General features: G+C 40.6%; 1 protein-coding gene across 3 annotated transcripts in view; it reads right to left on the bottom strand.

Annotated features, from left to right (window-relative positions):
- Positions 1–15,823, bottom strand: part of MTFR1 (mitochondrial fission regulator 1) — a 67,429-nt gene extending 51,606 nt beyond the window's left edge. Inside the window, exons 1-2 of one of the 3 annotated variants that reach the window (XM_049700448.1) lie at positions 15,674–15,823; positions 2,543–2,682 (exon numbers count right to left, since the gene is read on the bottom strand). In XM_049700448.1, the coding sequence (XP_049556405.1) occupies positions 2,543–2,605 (63 nt within the window). In that variant the 5' untranslated portion in view covers positions 2,606–2,682; positions 15,674–15,823. Of the gene's footprint in view, positions 1–2,542; positions 2,683–15,581 lie in introns of all 3 variants that reach the window. The other 2 variants (XM_012534885.3, XM_049700447.1) reach the window with 2 other exon arrangements.
- Positions 15,824–24,435: the final 8,612 nt, after the last annotated feature.

The raw sequence follows: 24,435 nt of genomic DNA, 5'->3' as shown, positions 1-24,435 counted from the left end.
AAGTCAGTTAAACACTCTGAACCTCAGGTTCCTCATCTGTTAAAAAAAAAAAAAGTGTTGTCCTAGTGAATACACAAAATACATGTAAAAGACTGGGCATAGTAAGCCGATCAGTGATAGCTATTATGATGGTGCTGATATGTACGGTAAAATACAAAGAGCTAATCGTCACCAGCTGGGCCTAATGGCAAAAACAAAACGCAGATCTCAAAACCTGCACTTTCTTTTTAAAGCAGATAAAATATGCAAAGAATGAAGACATTTTCTGCTCTTGAATACATTCAAATATAGTACCAAGTTCATTTATATATCAAAGCAGTGAGAAATATGTATTTATCATTGAAAGATGGAACTAAAAAGTTTTTTTTTATATTCAGATTACTCTTAAGCAGCAAGCTAAAAGATCCCAGAAACTAAGATAGAAAATAACTCCAAAGGGTCAAATTGTTTAATGTTAGGAGAAAATTTATTTTTATATAGATTTTCAGTTAACTGATTAAAGGTGATGATTATATGTTACATAAAAAAATGATCTTTCCATCTATTGGTAGAAATCAGTTGTGATTACAATATTGGGAGCAAGTTAATGCTCTCTTACCTGGTCCATTCTTTGATGAAAGGCACCCATGTTACAGCTCAAAATGAACAAAGCTAAATAAGTAAACTAAGCTAAATAAAGTGTGTTATCTATTCCTGAAACAAAATTCTGCACTTTGGCCTCAATCAGCACTGGTCACATTGCCTGACTGGGGGCGGGGGCAGGGGGATGACAGAGCAAAACAGTAGGAAATTAACCGTCATTGAATGTACCTACACTACATACAGGCCACTGTGATAGGTATTTTACATACACTGCGTGTAAATCCACAGGTTCATTGTGCAGGAGTAGTTCTTCCTACCTGTAATTTGTAGATGAAGAAAGTAACTGGCAGAGATAAATTTCATACCCAGGTTTGTTTGAATTCAAGACCTACATCTTTCCACTCAACTACACTTCTTACTAAAATTGCAAATAAATAGGAATCATAAGCTGTAAAGTTTCACTTTTGGGGAATCATTAGCAACAAAAGCTTCCTGACTTTCTGAAAAGAAATTCTTTTGCTGTCAGTACTGAAATGTTAACCTACCCTATGCAGCCAAATGATGGTAAGTAGCAATTGAGAAAGGTGGTATACTGCATTAAGTGAAGTTCAAAACATGAGAAGATGTAAATGAAAAAGATGAAAGTATTAACTTTACAAACCATTTTCCTATTGTTTATCCGAAAGATAATACTCAAAATTATGTAAATATAAAAAAGGGTAGGGACTTCTCTGGCAATCCAGTGGTTAAGACTTTGTCTTCCAATGCTAGGGGTGCGGGTTCGATCCCCAGTCGGGGAGATAAGATCCCACATGCCTCGCGGCCAAAAAACCAAAACATAAAATAGAAGCAGTATTGTAACAAATTCAATAAAGACTTTAAAAATGGTCCACATCAAAAAAAATCTTTAGGGGCTTCCCTGGTGGCGCAGTGGTTGAGAGTCCGCCTGCCAATGCAGGGGACACGGGTTCGTGCCCCGGTCCGGGAAGATCCCACATGCCGCGGAGTGGCTGGGCCCGTGAGCCATGGCCGCTGAGCCTGCGCGTCCGGAGCCTGTGCTCCACAACGGGAGAGGCCACAACAGTGAGAGGCCCACGTACCGCAAAAAAAAAAAAAAAAAATCTTTAAAAAAAAGCAGGAGGTGGGGCGGGGGGCGGGGGGGGGCGGGGTAAATGTTATTTGGTTCTTTGCTTTTTATCTCCAAAGAAAATAGATGGAACTTTGTGGGACTGGGGCAACAAAACATTCAACCTTCTCTTAGCAAGATTCAGAGACACAAAATAAAAACAAAAAAGTAAAAGTAGTGCATTAAAAAGTATACCCATATTCAAATTATGTAACCTGCCTATATCTTTAATGAATACAATGTAATTCCATGTCACCAATGACACTGAATGTGAAAATGAGAAACAAATATTCCACAAAATATGCTTGGCACAAGTATTGCTCTAATAACTTTACACTGGATCTGAAAAAAAAATTATGTATTAGTAGAAAATACTTTTAAAAATGTCAAGATCCGAACATCTTTGGCACAGAATAACAATATTACACTAATTTTTTCCTTTGTATCTACAGTTGTTATATTTTAGGAGACATGACTTACCTTTTAAACAGCTGTGTGATAAACCACATTATAAGAGCATTCAATATTAACAGTTCTACAATATTCAGAGTTGTCAAGCATTAGTCAAACATATTTTATTCAATGATTTCTATATACATTTAAGCCTTTTCCTCACTAATAACAAATGCATTGCTTTTACCAGTCACATGAATATTGGTTAAGTTTTCGATGTAACCAACCCATCCCTTACTTAGGATGCTGGGTAAAGATTCACTTCCATGATTTAAATAGTAAGCAAATTAAATACTACATAAGTTGGCCATACATAAGATTCATTTTTCTCAGAAAAAATTCTCAATGTCTGGATTTTAAAAAAGAATTTCAAGCACTCACCGACTGCATGCTTCCAACCTGTTGAAAAACCATCCTAATTAGGCGTTTAATCCAGCCAAGCATTTAGATGGCAAAGTCTCTCCAAATTTGCATTTCAAGTACTTCAGGCATACATAGTAGCACATGGTCCATAAAGCACACTGAAATGTTAAAATGTAAATACTAAAGTGAAATAATTATTATTTAGAATCTTTACTGTCTACAACACATCTCACAAAGTAAGTTTAGTCTACATCTTAAACCTTTGTGTGTATAAGTTTACTTAAGGAAAAAAATTTTCAACTAAGACCCGACACAGCCAAAATAAATAAAACAAATTAAAAAAGAAAAAAAATTTACTTGTGATCACCTTTAAATAAACTAATGGTACAATTTTTTTTATTTTTTTAAGTATTTCTTTTCCAGTCAGGGTTCTACCTTGGAAGCAACAAAAACCTACTGTGGCTGACATAAGTAGAAAATATATTTATGGAAAGACACCCAGTAGACAACAATCTTAGAAGAAACTTATAGGCTACACAGCCAGGAAAGACATCCAAAACTGCAGCAGAACTGGTCTTGGAAGACACCACTGCAACTGCTAGCCCCTGCTACCACCCCTGACAGAACAGAATCTACCAGTTCCCACTTTCCTGTCCCACTGGCTCCTGAGTTGCTGTCCATACTGGCGGCATTTGCTTGGACGAACCTACCTGGCTACAGTTAAAGCCGATTCTGGTTCTCACCAAAATCATAAAGGAATTCCGGAAACATAAAACAGGAATTCAGAGGCCGGAAGGTCAAAAATAACAACAAACCACACTCACTGGCACTATAACCCCTGCCACTCACCCTCTTCACCTCCCCATCGATATACTGTATATCTGATAGAATTAAGAGCTCATATGGCATAAACCAGTTTACCTGAAGTGTTGGTCTCCAACACGACAAGTTTACACCAGACTATAAATCAATGTGCTGCTTCCTTGTCAAGGAAGCCTTTAATCAGCGGTCCCCAACCTTTCTGGCACCAGGGACCGGTTTCGTGGAAGACAGTTTTTCCACGGACGGGGCGGGGCGATGGTCCAGGCGGTAACGCGAGCGACGGGAGAAGAAGATGAGGCTCCGCTCGCTCGCCTCCTGTCGTGCGGCCCGGTTCCTAACAGGCCGTGGACCAGTACCGGTCCGCGGCTCAGGGGTTGCAGACCCTTGTACTTAGTGATATACTTGATTTACATTCTGATATAGGCTTACCCCTTTGTGGACCAGAAATAACGTTTGTGGTCTACACTTTGAGGAGAACTTGATGAAGAATTACAAAGAATTGGGGCGGGGTGGGGATAAAGTTGTCACAAATACGCCAGACGCTGGGTGAAACATGAACTAGAAAGAGCCCAGCCCTAAGGACAGATCAAAGTATGCAATGAAAGAGTTCTAAGCGCTGACAGGGACATATAATTTATTGATAACTAAGAAATGGCCGGGGCTAGAACTTTGGTGAGACATATATTTAAATATTACCAACATCTATAATTGCCTGTAAGAATGAATATTCTGAGAGATAACGGTAATAAAAAGTGCAAAGGGCCAAAAATAAGCTGGAGATGACTGACAAAAAACTGGTCAGAGAAAAAGGATGGTTTTATGTAATTGGAAAACCTATCACTTTTTTTTTTTTTTTTTTTTTTGCGGTACTTGGGCCTCTCACTGTTGTGGCCTCTCCCGTTGCGGAGCACAGGCTCCAGACGCGCAGGCTCAGCGGCCATGGCTCACGGGCCCAGCTGCTCCGCGGCATGTGGGATCTTCCCAGACCGGGGCACGAACCCGTGTCCCCTGCATCGGCAGGCGGACTCTCAACCACTGCGCCACCAGGGAAGCCCTAAACCTATCACTTTTTTAAAAAATTGAGATATAACTTACACAGGCAAGTGCACAAATTTTAAGTATGTCCAGCTTAATGAATTTTTATATATGTATAAACCTGTGGAACCTCCATCCAGATCAAGATGTGAAACATCTGAAGAACCCCAAGAGCTCCCTTGGGCCTCTACCCAGTCGATATCCATGCCTCACCTATCTAACTACTACTCTAACTTTTACAGCCTATCACTTTCGCAGGCTGCATGTACTCTCCTGTGTCTGACTTCTGTCACTCAACATTGTCTGTGACATTTATCCACATAATTTGTGAATCACAGTTCTTTTTCACTGATGTTCAGTATTTTGTTGTGGTACTATACCACAATTTACTTGCCCAGTTTACTGGGGGCTTTTTTGTTTGTTTTACTTTATTGGAGTACAGTTGATTTACAGTGTTGTATCACCCAACTTACTGTTCATGAACATTTGGGTTGTTTCCATTTTTTAGCTACTATAAATAAAGTTGCTGAAACAATTCGTGCACATAACATAGCAAGGTACACATAATAACTAATTTCTCTGACTTCCCTGGTGGTGCACTGGTTAAGAATCCACCTGCCAATGCAGGGGACACAGGTTCGAGCCCTGGTCCGGGAAGATCCCACAAGTGGAGCAACTAAGCCCGTGCACCACAACTACTGAGCCCACGAGCCACAACTACTGAAGCCCGCACTCCTAGAGCCTGTGCTCCGCAACAAGAGAAGCCACCACAATGAGAAGCCCACGCAACTCAACGAAGAGTAGCCCCCGCTCGCCACAACTAGAGAAAGTCCACACACAGCAACGCAGACCCAACACAGCCAAAAAATAATTAATTAATTAATTTTAAAAAGAAGAACTAATTTCTCTTGGGACTTTCCCGGCGGTCCAGTGGTTAAGACTCCACGCTTCCACTGCAGGGGGCGTGGGTTCCATCCCTGGTCTGGGAACTAAGATCCCACATGCTGTGCGGCACAGTCAAAAACAAAAAAAGAACTAATTTCTCTTGAGTCTATACCCAGAAGTAAAACTGCTAGATCATCAGATTATACAGAGATAGAGATATAGCTAAATCTTTGAAAAATCTGTAGAAACTAACATTTTTCTGAAGTGGTTGTACCAATTACACTCCCGCAAGCAGGTATATACAAGAGCTCTAGTTGTTCTATAATCCTTGGTATTGTCAACGGTCAATACTTGGTATTGTCAGTCTTTCTAATTTTAGCAATTTTAGTAGCTTTTCCACAGGTTTTGGGGGCATCTTGATACCTTCCATTAAGAAGTGTCTTTCGCTCGCTTTTTTTTTTTTTTTTAAGATTTCTTTTGATGTGGACCAGTTTTAAAGTCTTTAATGAATTTGTTAAAATACCGCTTCTGTTCTATGTTTTGGTGTTTTGGCCTTGAGGCATGTGGGATATTAGCTCCCCGAGCAGGGATGGAAACCGCATCCCCTGCATTGGAAGGCGAAGTCTTAACCAGTGGACCGCCAGGGAAGTCCCTTTCCCTCGTTTTTTAAGCAGATAGTTTTGTGTTTTTTTTAACTATTTTTAAAAATTATTCTTGCCAGAAAAAAAAAAAAATTCTTGCCAGGAAAGAGTCTGTGCCAGAGATAAAGATTAGGAAGCACTGGCTTAGAAAAAGGAGATGCAACCTAAGAGTGAATGGGCTAACTCATACTCAGAGTAAGAAATGAAGCCCGAATAGAAGCCTCAAGAAATACTTGCGCATCAAGCAGAGAAAACAAGAGTCACTGGGAAAAAAATGATCAAATGATCAGAGGTAATAGAAAAATGAGAGAGGTGTTGTCACCAAAAAAAAAAAAAAAAAGGAAATTTCAATAAGGGGAATGGTTCTTGTTACTGATAAACAGTAAACACAGAGGAGAGGTCACATAGTCGGTGGCCGCCTACAGTTACCCTTTCCTCCAAACTTCTCCACTGTGCTCTCTGGAACCCTGTTTGAAGGTAAGCATCCCCTCCCTCGCTGAACTGAAATTTGGCTGCCCCTTTAGAATGCTGCTTCCAAGCCTTCTCAAAGGGTCCTGTGCTTGCTTATTCTCTCCTACTTTATATCAAGGCTCTTTCCAATCAATTACTGCTCTAAGCTCTTTGAAAAACCCTCCCTCAAAGGCAAAACTAAAGTGACAACAAAACAGAGCAGTGGTCACCAGGGTTATTAACTACAGCAAAGCACAAGGGAGGTTTTGGAAAAATGGAAGTAGTTTATATCTCGATTGTGGTGGTGGTTACATGACTCTGTGTTCAAAGAAATGTCTGCCAAAAGGAGTGAATTTTGCTGTATGTAAATTATACCTTCACTTAAAAAAAAAAAAAAAGCTCTCCTTAGGAAGCACTGCTTTACCACCCTCTGTCCCTCATGAGGGTTGACTTAAGGACACTTCAATCATTCCCTATCGCTCAGCTATGACTTCAACCGAGTCTTCTTCTCTACTCCAAGTCCTTTCCTAAATGGAATTCTGCACTTTGGCCTCATTGGCACCAGTACACCAATAAACAAATATTCTTGCTGGTGCTAGGTGATTATAATATTCACAGAGATGATGCATCCAACAGAGCACTGTTTGAGTCTACTTACATAAAGATCTAAAACAGGTAATGTGAAAGCAATCTCATCAGAGATTATGAATTTTTTTTTAATTTAAACTTAGTCTTTTTTGTTTTGTTTTGAATTGTTGGAGGCAGAGGTCGTGACTGGCAGGAGGCCCGAGAGGGATTTCTGAGGGTGCTGGCAGTGTTCTATTTCTTGACATACGCAGATACTTGCACGTGTTTGCTCTGTGAAAGCTTACCAAGATACTTTTCTTAATGTAAGTTATGCTTCAAATACAAGTTTTAAAAACACACAGAGCCTTTGACCAAGTTATGCAACTTTCAGGAATTTCTTTTGCAGAAATAAAAGCATTATACATAAAGAATATATATAAAGGTATTTTCTGCAGTGCTTTTTCTACTCACAAAACTAGGATCAACTTTAAATGTTCACCAATAAAACACCTGTTAAATAAATTACTGTATATGCATATTACAAACTTTATGCTTCTATTAAAAGTGAGTTACAGTCTATGTAATGACTTGATGGTTTATATATGTTACAGGAAGAGAAATATACTAAGTATGATTTCATTTCTGTAAAACAAACAAAAAAATCTTCAACCTTTTCATTTATGAAAAGATATACATCAAACTATTAAAACTGGCCAGAGTGGGTAGAAGTAAATTTTTCTTTGTATAATTTGTACTGTTTAGACAACGCTACAAAAATACATGTTTTAATTTGCATTTAAAAAAAAAATCTAGGGACTTCCCTGGTGGTCAACTGGGTAAGACTCCACGCTCCCAATGCAGGGGGCCCAGGTTCGACCCCGGGTCTGATCCCGGGTAAGGGAACTAGATCCCGTATGCATGCTGCAACTGAGAGTCCACATGCTGCCACAACTAAGAAGCCCACATGCCACAACTAAGACCTGGCGCAGCCAAAAAAAAAGAAAAAAAATATCGAAGTTACAAAAACCAAATATGTCACCTTGCAGCTTTCACTCAGACACTCCTTGGACCATACTGAGACCTTCAGTCTCCTCCCCTGCACTTTCTGTCAACCTAACCAATCCCTTCCCACTTTCACTTTCATCTACCTCATGAAGCCCCAAATCACTTGAACTACTGCTTTGTTAGAATTTTCAACTCCTTTTTCTACTGTTTTGTTTATTCTACAAGCCAGAACCTGATGAGTCCACAAGCCTACACTTCCTACAACTGGGCTGTAGAAAAAAGACTATATCTCACATTTTGATGTTGCTACAAATGTACTACCTCTGGTCTCAACTGGGCCTTCACTGCTGCCTAGCGTTCAGGAAAATCTTATTTTCTGCTCTTCCCACTCTTCCATTCTCCAGAGCAGCTATTTCAAGCATTCTCCATGCTACCCAAATCTCTCTAATCCTTGCTCCACCATTTCTCAGCAGATGACCAAGCTTACTACTTTAAATAATAGAGAAGTCTTCTGACAGAAAATCCCTCAACATCCTGCCACGCCACATGCCATACACACAGCATCTCTGCATCCACACCTATTCTGTCCCTCTAAGTCTGTCCCCCATTCTCTCTTGTCCCTCCTTCCAACTAAGTGCTCAGGATTATACCCCCCCCCACCCCCAACCCACAGGTCTCATTACATCAGCTCCATCCTGTATTACATGGATTCTCTTTACTCTGCCCTGTTAAATTCAATCACATGCTACCTTCTGGTTTCTCCCATCTTCTTTTAAACCAAAGAAATCTGAAACTGAACTCCTCAACTTTCCTCCTAAATCTGTTGCTTATATGTTCCCTACCTCAGAAAATGGCACACCTAGTCAGTTATTCCTTCTTTCTCTTTCATTTTCTACAATCAAGTTCTATTTTGCCTCCTAAATATATCAGAGTCCATTTCCATTGCCCTTACTGCTCTTCTAAGTCTATACTATTGTAAAAATCTATTAACTACACTATTTGCACCACCCCCTCCCCTGATTTTGCTATCCCTTTCTATCCATTCTCAATACCAAAGTAGGTCCTTTATGATTTGGTCATAAAGAGGGTTTTCCTGATCAACCAGGATTAGGGCCCTCCTGTATGTATTCTCTTACATAGTGTATTAAAACAATGTACCTAAACTGCTTACCTCCTCCACGGCACTTCAGTCACCGTAAGTGCAAAGACTCTATCTTATTCATCACAGTGACCCCAGCATGTAGCACAACATATAGGATACAAAAGTTGCTCAGTTAATATGTGAATATTAAATGAAAGGCATCTAAGCCCCAAGCCAGTGCCTTTTCTATACTGTCTCAATTTCAAACAGATATCTTAAGAGGAATTTTACTTCTATTTATAGGTGAACTAGGTAATTTCAGACAAACCCTCCTCCCACTGAGGACAAGTAAACTAGAGGACAATATTTTTAAAATCATCTATTATGAAAGCATCAGAGAACTATTAAGGCAGAGAAGTATAACCAGGCCAAGAGTTGGTTCTTTGAAAAGACTAATAAAAAGAATTGACCTCTAATGAGATTTACTGAGGAGAGAAAAGGCACTTTGCCAATATCAGGAATGAAAAAAGGGACATCACTATAGATCTTAAAGGCATGAAGAAAATCATAAAAGGCAAAACTAACCTATAGTGTAAGAAGTTACAATGGTGGTTACCTTTGGATGGGGTGGCTAAGAGTTGGAAGGGAGTATAAAGGGGCTCTCTGGAGGGCAGACAACTTTCTATTTCTTAAACTGGGTGGTCTCTGCATGGATATTTGCTTTGTGATCATTTATTGAGCTGTATATTTATGTCTGTGCATCTTTCTGTGTTACACTTTGTGTGTGTTATACTTCACAAGAAAACAGGTTTTAAAAAAAGATAGCTATCCCTGGTGGCGCAGTGGTTGAGAGTCCGCCTGCCGATGCAGGGGACACGGGTTCGTGCCCCTGTCCGGGAGGATCCCACATGCCGCAGAGCGGCTGGGCCCGTGAGCCATGGCCTCTGAGCCTACGCGTCTGGAGCCTGTGCTCCGCAACAGGAGAGGCCACAACAGTGAGAGGCCTGCGTACCGCAAAAAAAAAAAGATAGCTAAGAATCAGGCTGCACTTTGTTTTGTAGGTTCTTTATGTATGTATATGTGTGTGTGTTTGTAAAATTTAACTTCTAGGACTATATGATGACGGTATAGGCTTATAGTCGAGCCTACTCTAGCGTAGACCAGACATACAGAAATATCGTGCAGAAGTAGCGTGGTGGGGTAGCTGGCAAGGCAGTAGAAGAGAAAACCAAGAGTAAAGGAGAAACAGATAAACTGTGAAAACAGACTTTCTTTTCCCGCCACAAATACTATGAAACTATGTGTGTGCAGGTAGACCAATTAAAGTATAGAGCAATCAAGTCAAAGATAAAACAACATAATATTGTTTCAACTAACGCAGTGTATGTTTTTGAGATACTTATAATAAAAAAAGTTATTAGCAATAGTTTCGCAATAAACCTGTTAGCAGTGATACCAAAGTTGTCATTAAACTTAAAATTCCAAAAACTTTAAAAGCTACAACAGTACATGGGGCTTATTTTTATAAGATCCTTTGGAACTATTCAAGGAAATGGCCATTTAATTATCTTTACAATGTAACAGAAGAGTGTGACCATTTCATTCTGGGGTCCGAGGAGTCTAAAAAGATTAATAGAACATTCTTAGTTATTTGGTTGGCTAAATTATTGGAATAAGGTTTCCTGTTCTCAGAAAACTAAGAGATCATGTAAGCCATATTAGTTCATCCCAAACGACAGTCTACATTCTGGCTGCAAACAACGATGCAAAAGAAAAATAAGGACCATGAAGTAAAAAACAAAAACTTATTCAGTTTAAAGTTACTGTCCTTGACCCAGCAATCCCATTACTGGGCATATACCCTGAGAAAACCATAATTCAGAAAGAGCCATGTACCAAAATGTTCATTGCAGCTCTATTTACAATAGCCCAGAGATGGAAACAATCTAAGTGCCCATCATCGGATGAATGGATAAAGAAGATGTGGCACATATACACAATGGAATATTACTCAGCCATAAAAAGAAACGAAATTGAGCTATTTGTAATGAGGTGGATAGACCTAGAGTCTGTCATACAGAGTGAAGTAAGTCAGAAAGAGAAAGACAAATACCGTATGCTAACACATATATATGGAATTTAAGGGGAAAAAAATGTCATGAAGAACCTAGGGGTAAGACAGGAATGAAGACACAGACCTACTAGAGAATGGACTTGAGGACATGGGGAGGGGGAAGGGTGAGCTGTGACAAAGCGAGAGAGAGGCATGGACTTATATACACTACCAAACATAAGGTAGATAGCTCTTGGGAAGCAGCCACATAGCACAGGGAGATCAGCTCGGTGCTTTGTGACCGCCTGGAGGGGTGGGATAGGGAGGGTGGCAGGGAGGGAGATGCAAGAGGGAAGAGATATGGGAACATATGTATATGTATAACTGATTCACTTTGTTATAAAGCAGAAACTAACACACCATTGTAAAGCAATTATACCCCAATAAAGATGTTAAAAATAAAAAGTTACTGTCCTTTATTTTGAGAATATGTCCTTCTTACGTTTTTAGTATTAAAATGCTTTTTCTTTTAGGATGTGGGGACAGTAGATGAATGTTACTTTTTTTTTTTTAATGCTCACTTATAATAAAAAGTTGTCAGGGCTTCCCTGGTGGCGCAGTGGTTGAGAGTCCGCCTGCCGATGCAGGGGACACGGGTTCGTGCCCCGGTCTGCCGCGGCTGGGCCCGTGAGCCATGGCCACTGAGCCTGCGCGTCCGGAGCCTCTGCTCCACAGCGGGAGAGGTCACAACGGTGAGACGCTCGCGTACCGCAAAAAAAAAAAAAAAAGTTGTCAAAGCCCTACCCTTTCTGGAAATTAAACTTGAAATTCAAGTCTAGTGACCACTGCTATACTTCAAGTCAGTCTGGGCTGAGACTTTAAGTCAGAACACTTACCACACTATAAAACAATGACATAGTACTCAACCTATGGGTACAATTTACTGGCAATATTCTGAATTAATATTCTATACTATTCATACAAATTAAGTACACTGCTACATTCCCAGTACCTAGCACAGGGTCTGACATATAATAAGTTTAACTTTTTTCAGTCCACAAATGAATAAATCTCATGACCTGTACTACATCTCTCAAAAACAAAAGAAAAAGCTGTTTAGATAAGAAACCTAAGAACATAACCTAATTAAAACTTGATGAAAATTCTTTCAAGTTAATGGGCTATAGATATGAAACTAAACTTCTAAAGGACATTTTCTGTAACATTTTTAGAAGTTAACTTTCTCTCCGTATGCTATAAAAGAAGTTAGAGGTAGCTTTATATTTCCTTTTGAATTAAAGATGTGCCATTTTCATGTGAGGATCTCTGACATATAACCCTCCTGTGAATGAGATAGGAATTTCCTTTAAGTATTATTTTAAGTATTCCCATGCAAATGAATTAAGCATCCTGGCATCAATTTTAAAACAATCTTTCGAAAAGACTGCTCAAATATCTTAAGTGGTCCTGGACATCAGTAGAAAAAAAATACTCACACTACTTGGAAGTCAATAATATTTTTCACTAATTAAAAGTGCTTCCTTGGGCCAAGCAAACTGATGAAAATTCACTATAAACGTGATTTTGATAAGTTGTGTAATAATTGCTGTCCCCTACATATTATGTGTATTAAAAAATTCCCTTATGGAAAAATTCAGTAAATTATACCTTCATAAGTAAAGGTGTTCACTTTTTTTCAAATTTTAACAATACTTTTTATTTTTTTTAATTGAAGTATAGTTAATTTACAATGTTGTGTTAGTTTCAAGAAAGATGTTTAGTTTTTAAAAGCTAGTAAGGGTAGTTACTGAAGTATCAGTTGTAAAAGAGAAACTAGAGGCAAACTAAATGTCCATCAATAAGGAAATAGTTAAATTCAACATACTTATTCTAAGTTTATGGCCATTAAAACAAAAAGCTATACATGAAAGGATTTCATGATAAAAATCTAAATGACTAACACATATGTGATTCTGTTTTTAAAAAATAAAACAAAGCATAGAAATAGTGGTGAAATAGATATTTTATGTACACATGTACACAAAAGAAAAGATTTGAAAAGATACCAAAGCTTAACACTGCTTGTGTCTGAGGCCTGGTGAGGGAATTCTCTACCTTTTCTTCTTTATGTTTATGCACTTCTGTATCATTACATGGTGAGATTACAGTATCACTATTTGTTGCTTATCTAAATTTGTGTAAGTTGTATCAACAGTAAATAAACATAAAAGAACAGATGAACAGCTGAGTAGTTAACATTTCAAAAAGCAGCTATATAGTAATAACACTCATCACCAAGACTGCCCAAGAAAACAAAGGGGTAGAAACTGAAGTTTATCAGCACTTCAGAACCTGCTGCACCACTGTACCATGCTGTCTCTTCCCCTCTCTTTTTTTTTAATTTGTCTGCACCACTGGGCATGTACGAACTTAGTTCCCGACCAGGGATGGAACCCCTGTACCCTGCATTGGGAGTGCAGACTCTAAACCACTGGACCTCCAGCGAAGTCCCTCTTCCTCTCCTTCAGAGTATTTTTTTTTCCTCCACTCCTTTCCTTATATCCATACATTCGCCGGTTACCAACTTCTATTTCCACCAGGTTAATTCACTAATTGCTTCACATCTCAGGTGAAGCCATTTTTGACAGGGCCAGCTCACTATCTTCTTATGAGACTGTGATCATGTCACTTTGCTCAAATTCAAACTCCTTCAACTTGGCATTCAAGTTCCTCCATGTGTGAGTCTAACCTTACTTCTAGACTTTTGAACTACTCCCCTACAGTAGGAATCCTAAACTCCAGTTTAACAGGTCTTCTCTGCTGTCCTCCGAACAAGCCCGGCTGTCTCTTTCTAGACCTTACTCCTCTAAAACTACTTGGATGAAGATGAAGATGCTCTCTAAGAAGTAATATAAGATAGAAAAGATGAGGGATACAGATTAAAGTATCCAGTATACATTGCCAGTATATGCTAAGTGCCGAAAGAGGTAGCGATTATTCATTGATACATATTTTTTTTCCCTTTTCCCTTCCTCTTTAACTGGACATATTCTATAAAATAAATGTTTTAAATTCTATTTACTGAACTACACTTATATACTTTGCTCATAACTTTAAATTCAATTGTATTAACCTTTTATTGTTTCCAAGAAACAAAAATACCTAGCTTACTACTGTACGCATAAATACCCAGGGTTTTTTTTTTCTCCCCCCATTATGGATTTGTAGCTCAACAGAATTTCCCACAGCAGTTAATTTACTCCACAATTCTTAGGACATTCAATTATGGTTAAAAGAGCAAGAACTTTGCAGTGACCAGGGTCAGCATCCTAAATTTCAGCCCCCTGCCCCTTACATCAGTGTGATCGCAGGCAAATTGCTTAACCTCTCTAAGCCTCTTTTCCCCTCACCTGTAAAATGGGATAATACCTACTTCACACAGCTGTTGTAAAAGTTAAATGAATAGGTGGAAACAATTTCACAGTGCTTCATACATATCAAAACCTCGGTAAATATAAATTATCAATACAAAAAAGATTTTAATAAATAATCAATACATAATGCTACTCAAAAGCAGTAAAGCTACAGACAAAACTAGATTATTTGAAAACCTTTGTTTTCAGTGATTTTGAAAAGCTGAGCACCAGGTAATGAAACTGCACCGTCAGAGAACTGCCCACATTCTTGCAGCGCAAACTAAATTAACGCTGTCTACGCCTTCAAGTGTGCCTCACTTTACTCAACCTCTCTAGAAAGCAAATGACTGGAAAAGTATGATTACTGATCATGAGAAATATGTAAAAGAGATGAAAAGATATGTCTGGGATACACTTCAAAATAACCCGGGGAGAGGGAGCAAGCCTGGCCATTTAATGATACTTGTTGAATTGGTTAAATTGAGTGATGGGTACATCGAGTTCTTTACACTATTCTCTCGACCTCTGTGGAGTTTGCAGATTTCCATAAAAAAATGTGTTTTTAAATGTCCAAAGGTCGATTTTTGTTTTTCCCCTTGGGGCTTAATGCAAATCCTAGTCCTGGTCAGGAAGACATTGGGAAAGTCCTGAGCGGCGGAAAGTCAACGGTAACGCCGGTCAGCGGAAGCTGGTTGAATCTCCCCGGCCGCCCGGTAGGCGTGCTCCTCCCTCCGAATCCCCGAGGCCTGGCCGGGAGGTGCGCCCGCCAAGTCCGGCCGCCGGTCCCGGGAAAGAGCAACACCCACGGGAACCGCAGCCAAGGGCCTTCCAGACGGCCGGCGGGCCAACTGCGGGCTCCGGACGACCGACCGAAGCCCGGGGACGGGGGGGCGCAGCTGCGGGGTGGGTGAGTGCCAGCCTTCGGGGCAAGTCGGCCAAATTCCCTCTGCTCCGCCTAAGCTCCAGCCCCACCCGGGTCCTCAGCCACCCTGGCTGCCCCAGATCCTCTCCGCCTCCCTCCAGCAGCGGCGCAGACACCCAACCGGTCCGCGGAGCCCGCCGGCCTCCCCGCAAGCCCGAGCCCGGCTCCTTCAGCGCCTACCCTGTCACCAGGGTTTCCCACCGCCGTCTGGCCCGGGGGCGCCTCCTCGACCCCACGCCGACCGCTTTCCAGAGTCGCTAGCCCCACTTTACCTCAGCCGCGCGGCAGCCACGCACCCCTTGCAACAACTCCGACTTCCAGCTTGGCTGACCCGGGGCGTTGCTGCCAATCACCCGATCTCCGCCCCGAGCCCGGGCCAGGCTGACCAATCAGCGGTTTCCTCCGGCCCTGAGGCGGGCACTGAGAGCGGGAGCGGAAAGCTAGACGACCGCCGGAAGCACCTGGAGCGGCCCTTCGCAGTGTGCGCACGCGCGGGGCTCGGCTGGGGGCGTGCGCTTTGCTCGTGCAGCTTGCTTTTCGTTTTCACTTCCCTGCCCTGGGAAGTGCCTTGTAAGCCTGAAGCTCTAGGCGTGCAGGGAGAATCACATGATGAATGTAGCCGCAAGTGTGCATTACCTTGAAAGAAGCTGTGAATCTTAAGCCCTTGTTAAGCTGACCAGTGTGGAGCTTTTTCATCCCGCGCTGTAGGGACTTGGTGCTCACCCGGCTTATCTTCTGCTGCCTTTTACAGACTTTGTATCCCCGGTGTGTTTGTCTTTAGAGAGAGTGAGTGTGTGGGGTTGTACAAAGTGCCTGATGGATGACGATTTTACTTTACTGAGTCTTCAGTTCCAGCATCTGTTTAATAGCTGGGACACATGGTTTTTAATAGCTGAATATCCTAGGACACTCTGGATTGCAAATCATTCTGTCATGAAAATATGATTATTACATTCATAGCTAACAATATATTAAGCATGGTAACGTGTGTAGTACTGATAAAAGATTCACAGGTAGAATGAGAAACCTATTTCTGTATGGCCTTTCAAGAGGCTGTTGCTGATTGGCTTGATTAGCTGCATCTCTTACCCTCCCATTGTAATTGATCCCAGAGGTCAGTCTGCAGACAGCGGAGCGCCGCTGTTCTTATCCTGGGACCCCCAGCCTCTCCCTGGCGAGGGCTTCCCTCCTTCAGCAAGAGCATTAATTCATTTACTCAACAAGGGCTTGTTGGGGCCCACTATGACAGTACAAAGATTTTAAAAAGCTTTGAACCACGCCCTCAGTGAGCCTACAGGCTAACAACAAACTTAATTTATATAACCAAATGTTATAATGGAGACATGGAGGGGCCTGGGAGACCTGCCTACGCCTGCCTCGGGTTCTCAGCACATCCGGAAAGAGTTAATGCTTGGGCTGGGATGAAAGAGCAGCATCTCCTGAGCTAAAGGGGCGGAGCAAAGCATGGCGGCATTTCTGACAAAGTTCACCTGTTTCTCCTGAGATCTTCCCAGGGTGGAGCTCTGCTAAGCTAATGAAGCTTCTGCCCGGGCCCCAGGACTTGCAACAGGTCTTTGCAAGACCCAAGGTGGGCCCCTAGCACCGAGTTCACCTTATCACATGTAGCTTTCGACTCTTTTTAAAAGGAAGATGTCTTAAAGCTCTCCTCAACAGGGATTGGTTAAGGCTTTTTTCCGTTCCAATTTCCTTTCCTTCACATTTCCCTTCATCCTAGGTACCGTGGAGTGGCCGTGGGCATTTGGGGAATCTGGGTGAGGGAAAAAGGGTTGAGATGAATTTGAGCCACTTCCCTAAGTTATTGCTGACTCTCCCGGTGTTGGAATGGCTTCCAGGAATACTCCTAGCCGTGCTTTATTCCATCTCACAAATGGATGTGTCCCGTGGCACCTAGCACTATAAGTATTTAGCTGGTGTAAGAGAAAGAGAGTTTGAAATGAGCTCAGCCAGAAGCTAACCTAGGGGGAAATCTTCCAGTCATCACACTTTTAAAATTATAAGTAGGGGGCTTCCCTGGTGGCGCATTGGTTGAGAGTCCACCTGCCGATGCAGGGGACACGGGTTCGTGCCCCGGTCCGGGAAGATCCCACATGCCGCGGAGTGGCTGGGCCCGTGAGCCATGGCCGCTGAGCTTGCGCGTCCGGAGCCTGTGTTCCGCAACGGGAGAGGCCACAACAGTGAGAGGCCCGCATACCGCCAAAAAAAAAAAAAAAAAAAAAAAAATTATAAGTAGGATGCTTTACTTTTTGTTTTTAATAAACTTTATTTTGGAATAACTTTAGATTTACAGAAAAGTTTGCAAAGAGTACAAAAAGTTCCTGTGTACTCCTCACCCAGTTTCCCCTAATGCTAATGTCTTACATTATCATAATACATTTATAAAACTAAGGAGCCAACACTGGTACAAATTCCAGACTTAACTCAGTTTTTACTAATCCTTTTTCTGTTCCAGAATTCAATCCAAGGTGCCACACTGCATTTAGTCATCATGTCTTTTTAGACTACTGCTCTGGTCTGTCAGAGTTTCTCAGTCTTTCCTTGTTTTTCATAACCTTGATGTGACCACGACAGTCTTGAGGAGTCTGGTCAGGTATTTTGTATAGTGTTCCTCAATTTGAATTTGTCAGATGTTTTTTCTCATGATTAGACTGGGATTATAAATTTTGGGAAAAATACCATATGGGTGGAATGCCCTTCTCAGCACATCATATCAGGGGTACATGATGACTTAATTACTGCTGATGTTAACCCCAATCACCTGGACCATGGTAGTGTTTGCTAGCTTCTCCACTGTAAAGTGGCATTTTTCCCCTCTTTCCCTATTCTCTGGAAGCAAGTCACTAAATCCAGCCCACACTGAAGGAGAGTAAGAGATTAAGCTTCACCCCCTGGAGTAGAATATCTATACAAATTATTTGGAATTCTTCTGTAAAGAAGATTCACTCTCTCCCCACCCCCCATTTATTTATTTGTATTCAATAATTTGTTTATAAATATGCATGTATATTTATTTTATACTTCATTTTATATTCTATATATGATTTTTATTTTTTTGCTCAAATTGTTCTAGCTTGACCATTGGAAGCTCTCTTAGGTTGGCTCATGTTTCGTTTTTGCTTTTTTAAATTTTATTTATTTTTATTTATTTATTGCTGTGCTGTGCGTCATGTGGGATCTTAGTTCCCCAACCAGGAATCGAACTGCTCCTGCATTGGGAGCACGGAGTCTTAACCATTGGACCGCCAGGGAACTCCCTCCTTTTTTGCTTTTTTTTTTTTTTTTTTTTTTTTCGGTATGCGGGCCTCCCACTGCCGTGGCCTCCCCTGTCGCGGAGCACAGGCTCCGGACGCGCAGGCCCAGCGGCCACGGCTCACGGGCCCAGCGGCTCCGCGGCATGAACCCGCGTCCCCCTGCCTCAGCAGGCATACTCCCAACCACGCCACCAGGGAAGCCCCTTTTTTGCTTTTTGATCATCATCTTTTTTCTTGAACTACAAGAGGCTCCAGGCTGATCTTGTACTTTTCTTGCCCCAGCATTAGAGTCAGCCATTTCTCCATTTCTTCAAGGAGTCCTGGAATGGTATTTAGAAATCAAAATCTAGATATTGGGTGTACTAGTTGCTCCTGGGATATCATTGAATCTAACCTCTCCTGGTGCACATATATTGCTGCCTTGTTTTTTAATTCTTTGTTTATATCCCTGTGATAGGCAGCCTCTAATATGGCCCCCAAAGATCTCTGCCTGGTATTCATGCTCTTGTGTAATTTCCTCTCCTCTAGGGTGGATTGGACCTAGTGACTCCCTTCTAATGAATAGACTACAGCAAGAAAGATGGGACGTCACTTCCAAGATTAGGTTACAAAAAGACTGTAGCTTCCATCTTGCTTGCTCTCTCCCGGTCTCTCCTTCATTCACTCTGAGAAGCCATCCACCATGATGTGAACTGTCCTATGGAGAGGTCCACATGGCAAAAAACTGAGGGAGGCCTCTGACCATCTGTACATCAGCCTATAAGAAACTGAATCCTGCTAACAGCCGTATGAGTGAACTTGGAAAAAGATTCTCTCCCACTTGAGCCTGGAAATGATTGCAGCCCCACTGACACCTTGATTGCAGCTTTGAGAGAGACCCTGAGCCAGAAACATCCAGCTAAGCCACACATGGATTCTTCATGCACAGAAACTATGAGATAATAAATGATTATTGTGTTAAGTTGCTATGTTTTGGAGTAATTTGTTAGGAAGCAATAGATAACTAATACAATTTCTGACTCCATAAGATCAGTGGTTCTTAAATTTCACTTTGGAATTTGTTTAAAAATACCTATACCCATAGAGAGCCAAGATTAATTAAAAATGTATAAAATATGATTCCATATTGATTTAAAAAGCAAATATGAATATATTGTAATATGCATAGAAAACTCTTTGGAAGGATATATATAACAAAATGTCAATAGTGTTCCTCTCTGGGTGGTAGAATTATGGTTTTACTTTTCTGTATTCTTTTCTGTATTTCAATAACTTTTGCATGTTTAATATGTGTTAAGTTGTATAATAAAATTAAATAAATTACAAAATAAAAAATAAATACATACACCCAGGCTCCTTCCCAGAAACTTAGGTAGTTGTTCTGTATAGCTAATTCTTAAAATGTAGAAGGTTACAGGGCAATCCATTTGGGGATTTTAGAAGACAATAGACTTTTCTTTTTAGTGTATCTGATCCTGGAATTCTTTACCCAAATTAATGGCTTAGCTTTCTTGGCAGAATCCAGAATAACTGAAATTTCATCTGCTAGTTGAAGTATTTATTATATAGGGGAGAAAAAGACAGCAGAGTTCTCTCTTATTCAACATACAGGCTTGAAAAAGTCCCTTGACCTTTATATGCCTCCAGATTCCTAACAGGAAATTAAACGATTATAATGCTGTTATTTAGGCAAAGAGATTTATCATTATTAAGTGTATATTAGGCAATAGAAAGGTGACCAAGGCCAGCTGTGGGCCAGTTTCCTCGCAGAGATTTAACAAGAGGTTAGATTCCCACTTGTTCATTTTGGTTGATAGTGAGGCAGAATTCTATTGTAGAAAGACTGTGGGCTTCTAAGTCCAACAGACCTATATTCAAATACGCCTCTGCACTTACCAACTGTAAGTCTCTGCAGGTCTCAATTTCCTGACCTCAATCTCCTGACAGTGGGGAAAATAGTCACCCTCAAAGGGTAGCCCTGAAGACTGATTGTGTAACATTTATAAAATACTAAGGGCAATGCATGCCTTATCACAAGGGCCCAATTAATAACAACCACGAAGGACAAACAGTCAGTTCATATGATTGTGACCCTGATATTAGTAAAGTAAGGGACAGACAAATGTCCAAATATGTCCATCAGTCTGTTTCTCATATTAGGTTTAAGGACAGCCCTATTTGGTGAGACAGGTTGAATAAGCTGCAAGCCTTACACAATACTTTCCTTGGAAATCAAGACCCTTTCTCTAGTTCTGATTTTTGACAGCTCTGATTGCCTGTCTATAAAAAATATATCACACTGAAATGGGCCTCAAGAGGTCCTGAGTTAGAATCTAGGAAAACCTAGCTGGTAAAAGACCACTGGGTAGGACAGTGAAGTACACATGTGAGGGACACTTTAAGACAAAGGGAGGCTGGATGTGTCTAGGAGAGATGAAGCTGCAGGACTACTGGTCAGAGCTAACTGGTGGGCCAACATGATCTCACATTAGGGGACAGTCAGAAGATGCCGGTTAATGCCTAATAGTTCAGGGCTATTGGCTTCAAGGCAGGTATTGTTAAGAGAGAATAATGTTTAAATCTGCTTCAGTCATGTAAATCTCAGTATAAATGAATGTGTTTTACCACGGTGTCCAATGAAGAATTTGTTAAGCTATTGTGATTTAATCATGTACTACTGGATAAATTTGGTAGTTCTAAGCCTTGAAACTATTTTTCTCAGATCAGCATACAAAGCGATCTGATGTACAGTAAATCCTTAAAGATGTATATCCAAATAGGTCAAAAGGTCACTGCGTTCCAGAGATTGTGATATTTCCTTCTGTAAACCAGATTTTGGGATAGACACTGACCCACAGAGCTCTTATTTATGTTTTTAAATGGTTTTGTTTTAAAACTGTGATTCTGGGGACTTCTCTGGTGGCGCAGTGGTTAAGAATCCGCCTGCAAGGACTTCCCTGGTGGGGCAGTGGTTAAGAATCCACCTGCCAATGCAGGGGACACGGGTTCGAGCCCTGGTCCGGGAAGATCCCACATGCTGCAGAGCAACTAAGCCCGTGTGCCACAACTACAGAGCCTGCGCTCTAGAGCCCACAAGCCACAACTACTGAAGCCCATATACCACAACTACTGAAGCCCGTGTACCTAGAGCCTGTGCTCCACAACAAGAGAAGCCACTGCAATGAGAAGCCCGTGCACCGCAACAAAGAGTAGCCCCTGCCCACTGCAACTAGAGAAAGCCCACACACAGAAACGAAGACCCAACGCAGCCAAAAATAAATAAATAAATTTATTCTAAAAAAATTGTAATTCTGGAAAATGTTAAATGTACACAAAAGTAAAAAGCACAGTACAATGAATCCTCATATATCCATCACACAGCTTCAACAACCAGCCACCTATTCCTACTGGTTTCACCTATGCTCTTTCTTGGCCTCTTTGACTCTTTTTGTTGTTTCTTGTTTAGAGGTGATGCCAGGGAATAAACCACAAGGCCTCATACAAGCAAACTCTTTGATTCTCTTGAAGCTAATCTCAGGCATGTCATTTCAAACATAAATATTTCTGTGTGTATCCCTAAAAGATAAGGAGTCTTTTTATTTTGTTTTTTATTTTTTTTTTTGGCCACGCCATGTGGCTTGCGGAATCTTAGTTCCCTGACCAGGGGTTGAACCTGGGCCCCTGGCAGCGAAAGAGCCAGGAAGGAGTCTTTTGAAAAACATATCTATACTATTATCAGGCTTGAAACATTAATAATTATTTCTTAATGTCATCAATTCAGTGTGTACATTTACCTGGTTGTCTCATTTATTTTTTATTTTTTTTATTGTTGGTTTCTTTGAATTGGAATGTTAAACAAAGCCACGCATTACATTTTGTGGATAGTGTCTGAAATCTGTTTTAATCTACATAGAACGCGCCCCCCACACCCCACTATTTCTTGTTTTGTTTTAGTGAAGAAACTGAGAATTTTGTCCCATAGAAATTTCCCACATTCACGACTCTGCTGATTGCATTCCTATGGCGACATTTAACAATTCCTTGGTCTCCTTTTATTTTCTGTAAACTGCTGATTAGATATAAAGGCTTGATCTGATTTAGGCTCAATTTTTTGGCAAGAATACTTCATATGTGGTGGTGTATTCTTACATCAGAAGCTACATAATGTTCACGTGCTTCTTTGTGTAACATTAACAGCTATTGATGATCACTGCCTAGATCCCTGATCTGATTATGGTTTGCAAAACAGTAACACAAAGGGATGTGTTATCATCCCTTTTCATTTGTTAGCTAATTGGTTACCTTGAGGCATGTTTGTAAAGGAAAGCAGGTTGATGCTTATTTCTTAATAGCTACCAGTTTTCAGAATAATCTCATGTCAACAATTTTGTTACACTGAAGTGTAGTACATTTAAGAAGGGCAAATTTAATGCTTGGTTTGATTCTCTCTTTATTTAGCAGTTTTCAGAAAAATGAGTTGGTTTCTTCAAATTCTCTAAAGGTAACCAGTGACATTTCTTTTTTTTCCCCCCAGTATTCAAGCACTCTTGAATTTTATCATTATAAATTAGCTTTTATCAGATCTTCTCTAGATAGCAGATTTTTTACAGAGAGACATGGGACTAAATGTACATTTATGGAACATCTTCTAGATACTGGTCTGGGTGCTCTCACTTACACTATTTTAACTAATTTCCACAGCAATCTTGGAAGGCAGGTGCCATGATCTCTGTTTTTTAGAAGAGAGTGAGGTCCTCAGCAGCAAAGTGACTGCTAGTCATACAGCCAGCAAGTAGTCAAACTCAGATTTGTCTGAACCATACGGCACCATGTAGCTTTTTTGAATTAGGTCCTACAGACACTGAGGCACTAAGTAGGGCTCACTGGTTGCCCCACCAGCCTCCCGCCTCCTATGTATCTTCCTCAGACTGTTTGGTGACCCCCATTTTGTCACTCTCATACTTACAAAAGTACAATAGCTCCTTGGAACTGCTAAATACCCTTTTGCCTTTTAACCTAACACATAGATACACTTTATTACATATATGATTTTACTTAATGCAAATTTATGCATTATATATAAAACTACATTTACAACCCCCTAGTAAAGTTACCTTATTATTTTTTAATTTTTTGGCCGTGTCGCGTGGCTTGTGGGAACCTATTTTCCTAGGACCAGGGATCTAACTCGGGCCCCCTGCAGTGAAAGCGCAGAGTCCTAACCACTGAACCTCCAGGGAATTCCCAAAGTTACTTTATTTATTTTTGGCTTTTCTTGGTGTGGTGGGCTCCTAGTCCCCCAGATCCTACGCTGTTTATTCATGTAATATATGATGAAAACCTAGATTATATCTCTCTATATATTTTCCATGCTCACACAATAACATGTAAAGATATATAAACATGTGTAGGATATTTGTTATTGTTTTCAAAAATCAGATCATACGACATATAATTTTAAGCATCTTACTTTTATCACTAAACATTGTGTCTCTTCCTAGAGCTCTAATTTCCTTTTCTTAATGACTTTCTAATATAGTTTTCATAATGGTCCACGTTTTTTAGCTATACCATCATTTACTAAAACATTCCACTATTGATATGCATTCATTTGATGTTGGATGTTGTTGGCGTTGTTTCAGGGTTTTTTTTTGTTGTTGTTCCAACATGAACAATGCTGCAATAAACATCTTTGTCCTTACTGTCTTTATATACCGGTGCTTTTTGTTTCTGTGGTTTAGATTCTTGAGAAATGAATTGCTGTA

This window comes from Orcinus orca, chromosome 17 (assembly GCF_937001465.1).
Source record: "Orcinus orca chromosome 17, mOrcOrc1.1, whole genome shotgun sequence".
Lineage (NCBI taxonomy): Eukaryota > Metazoa > Chordata > Mammalia > Artiodactyla > Delphinidae > Orcinus > Orcinus orca.
Note: the sequence above shows the minus strand (reverse complement) of the source record. Positions and strands in the feature narration are given on the sequence as shown.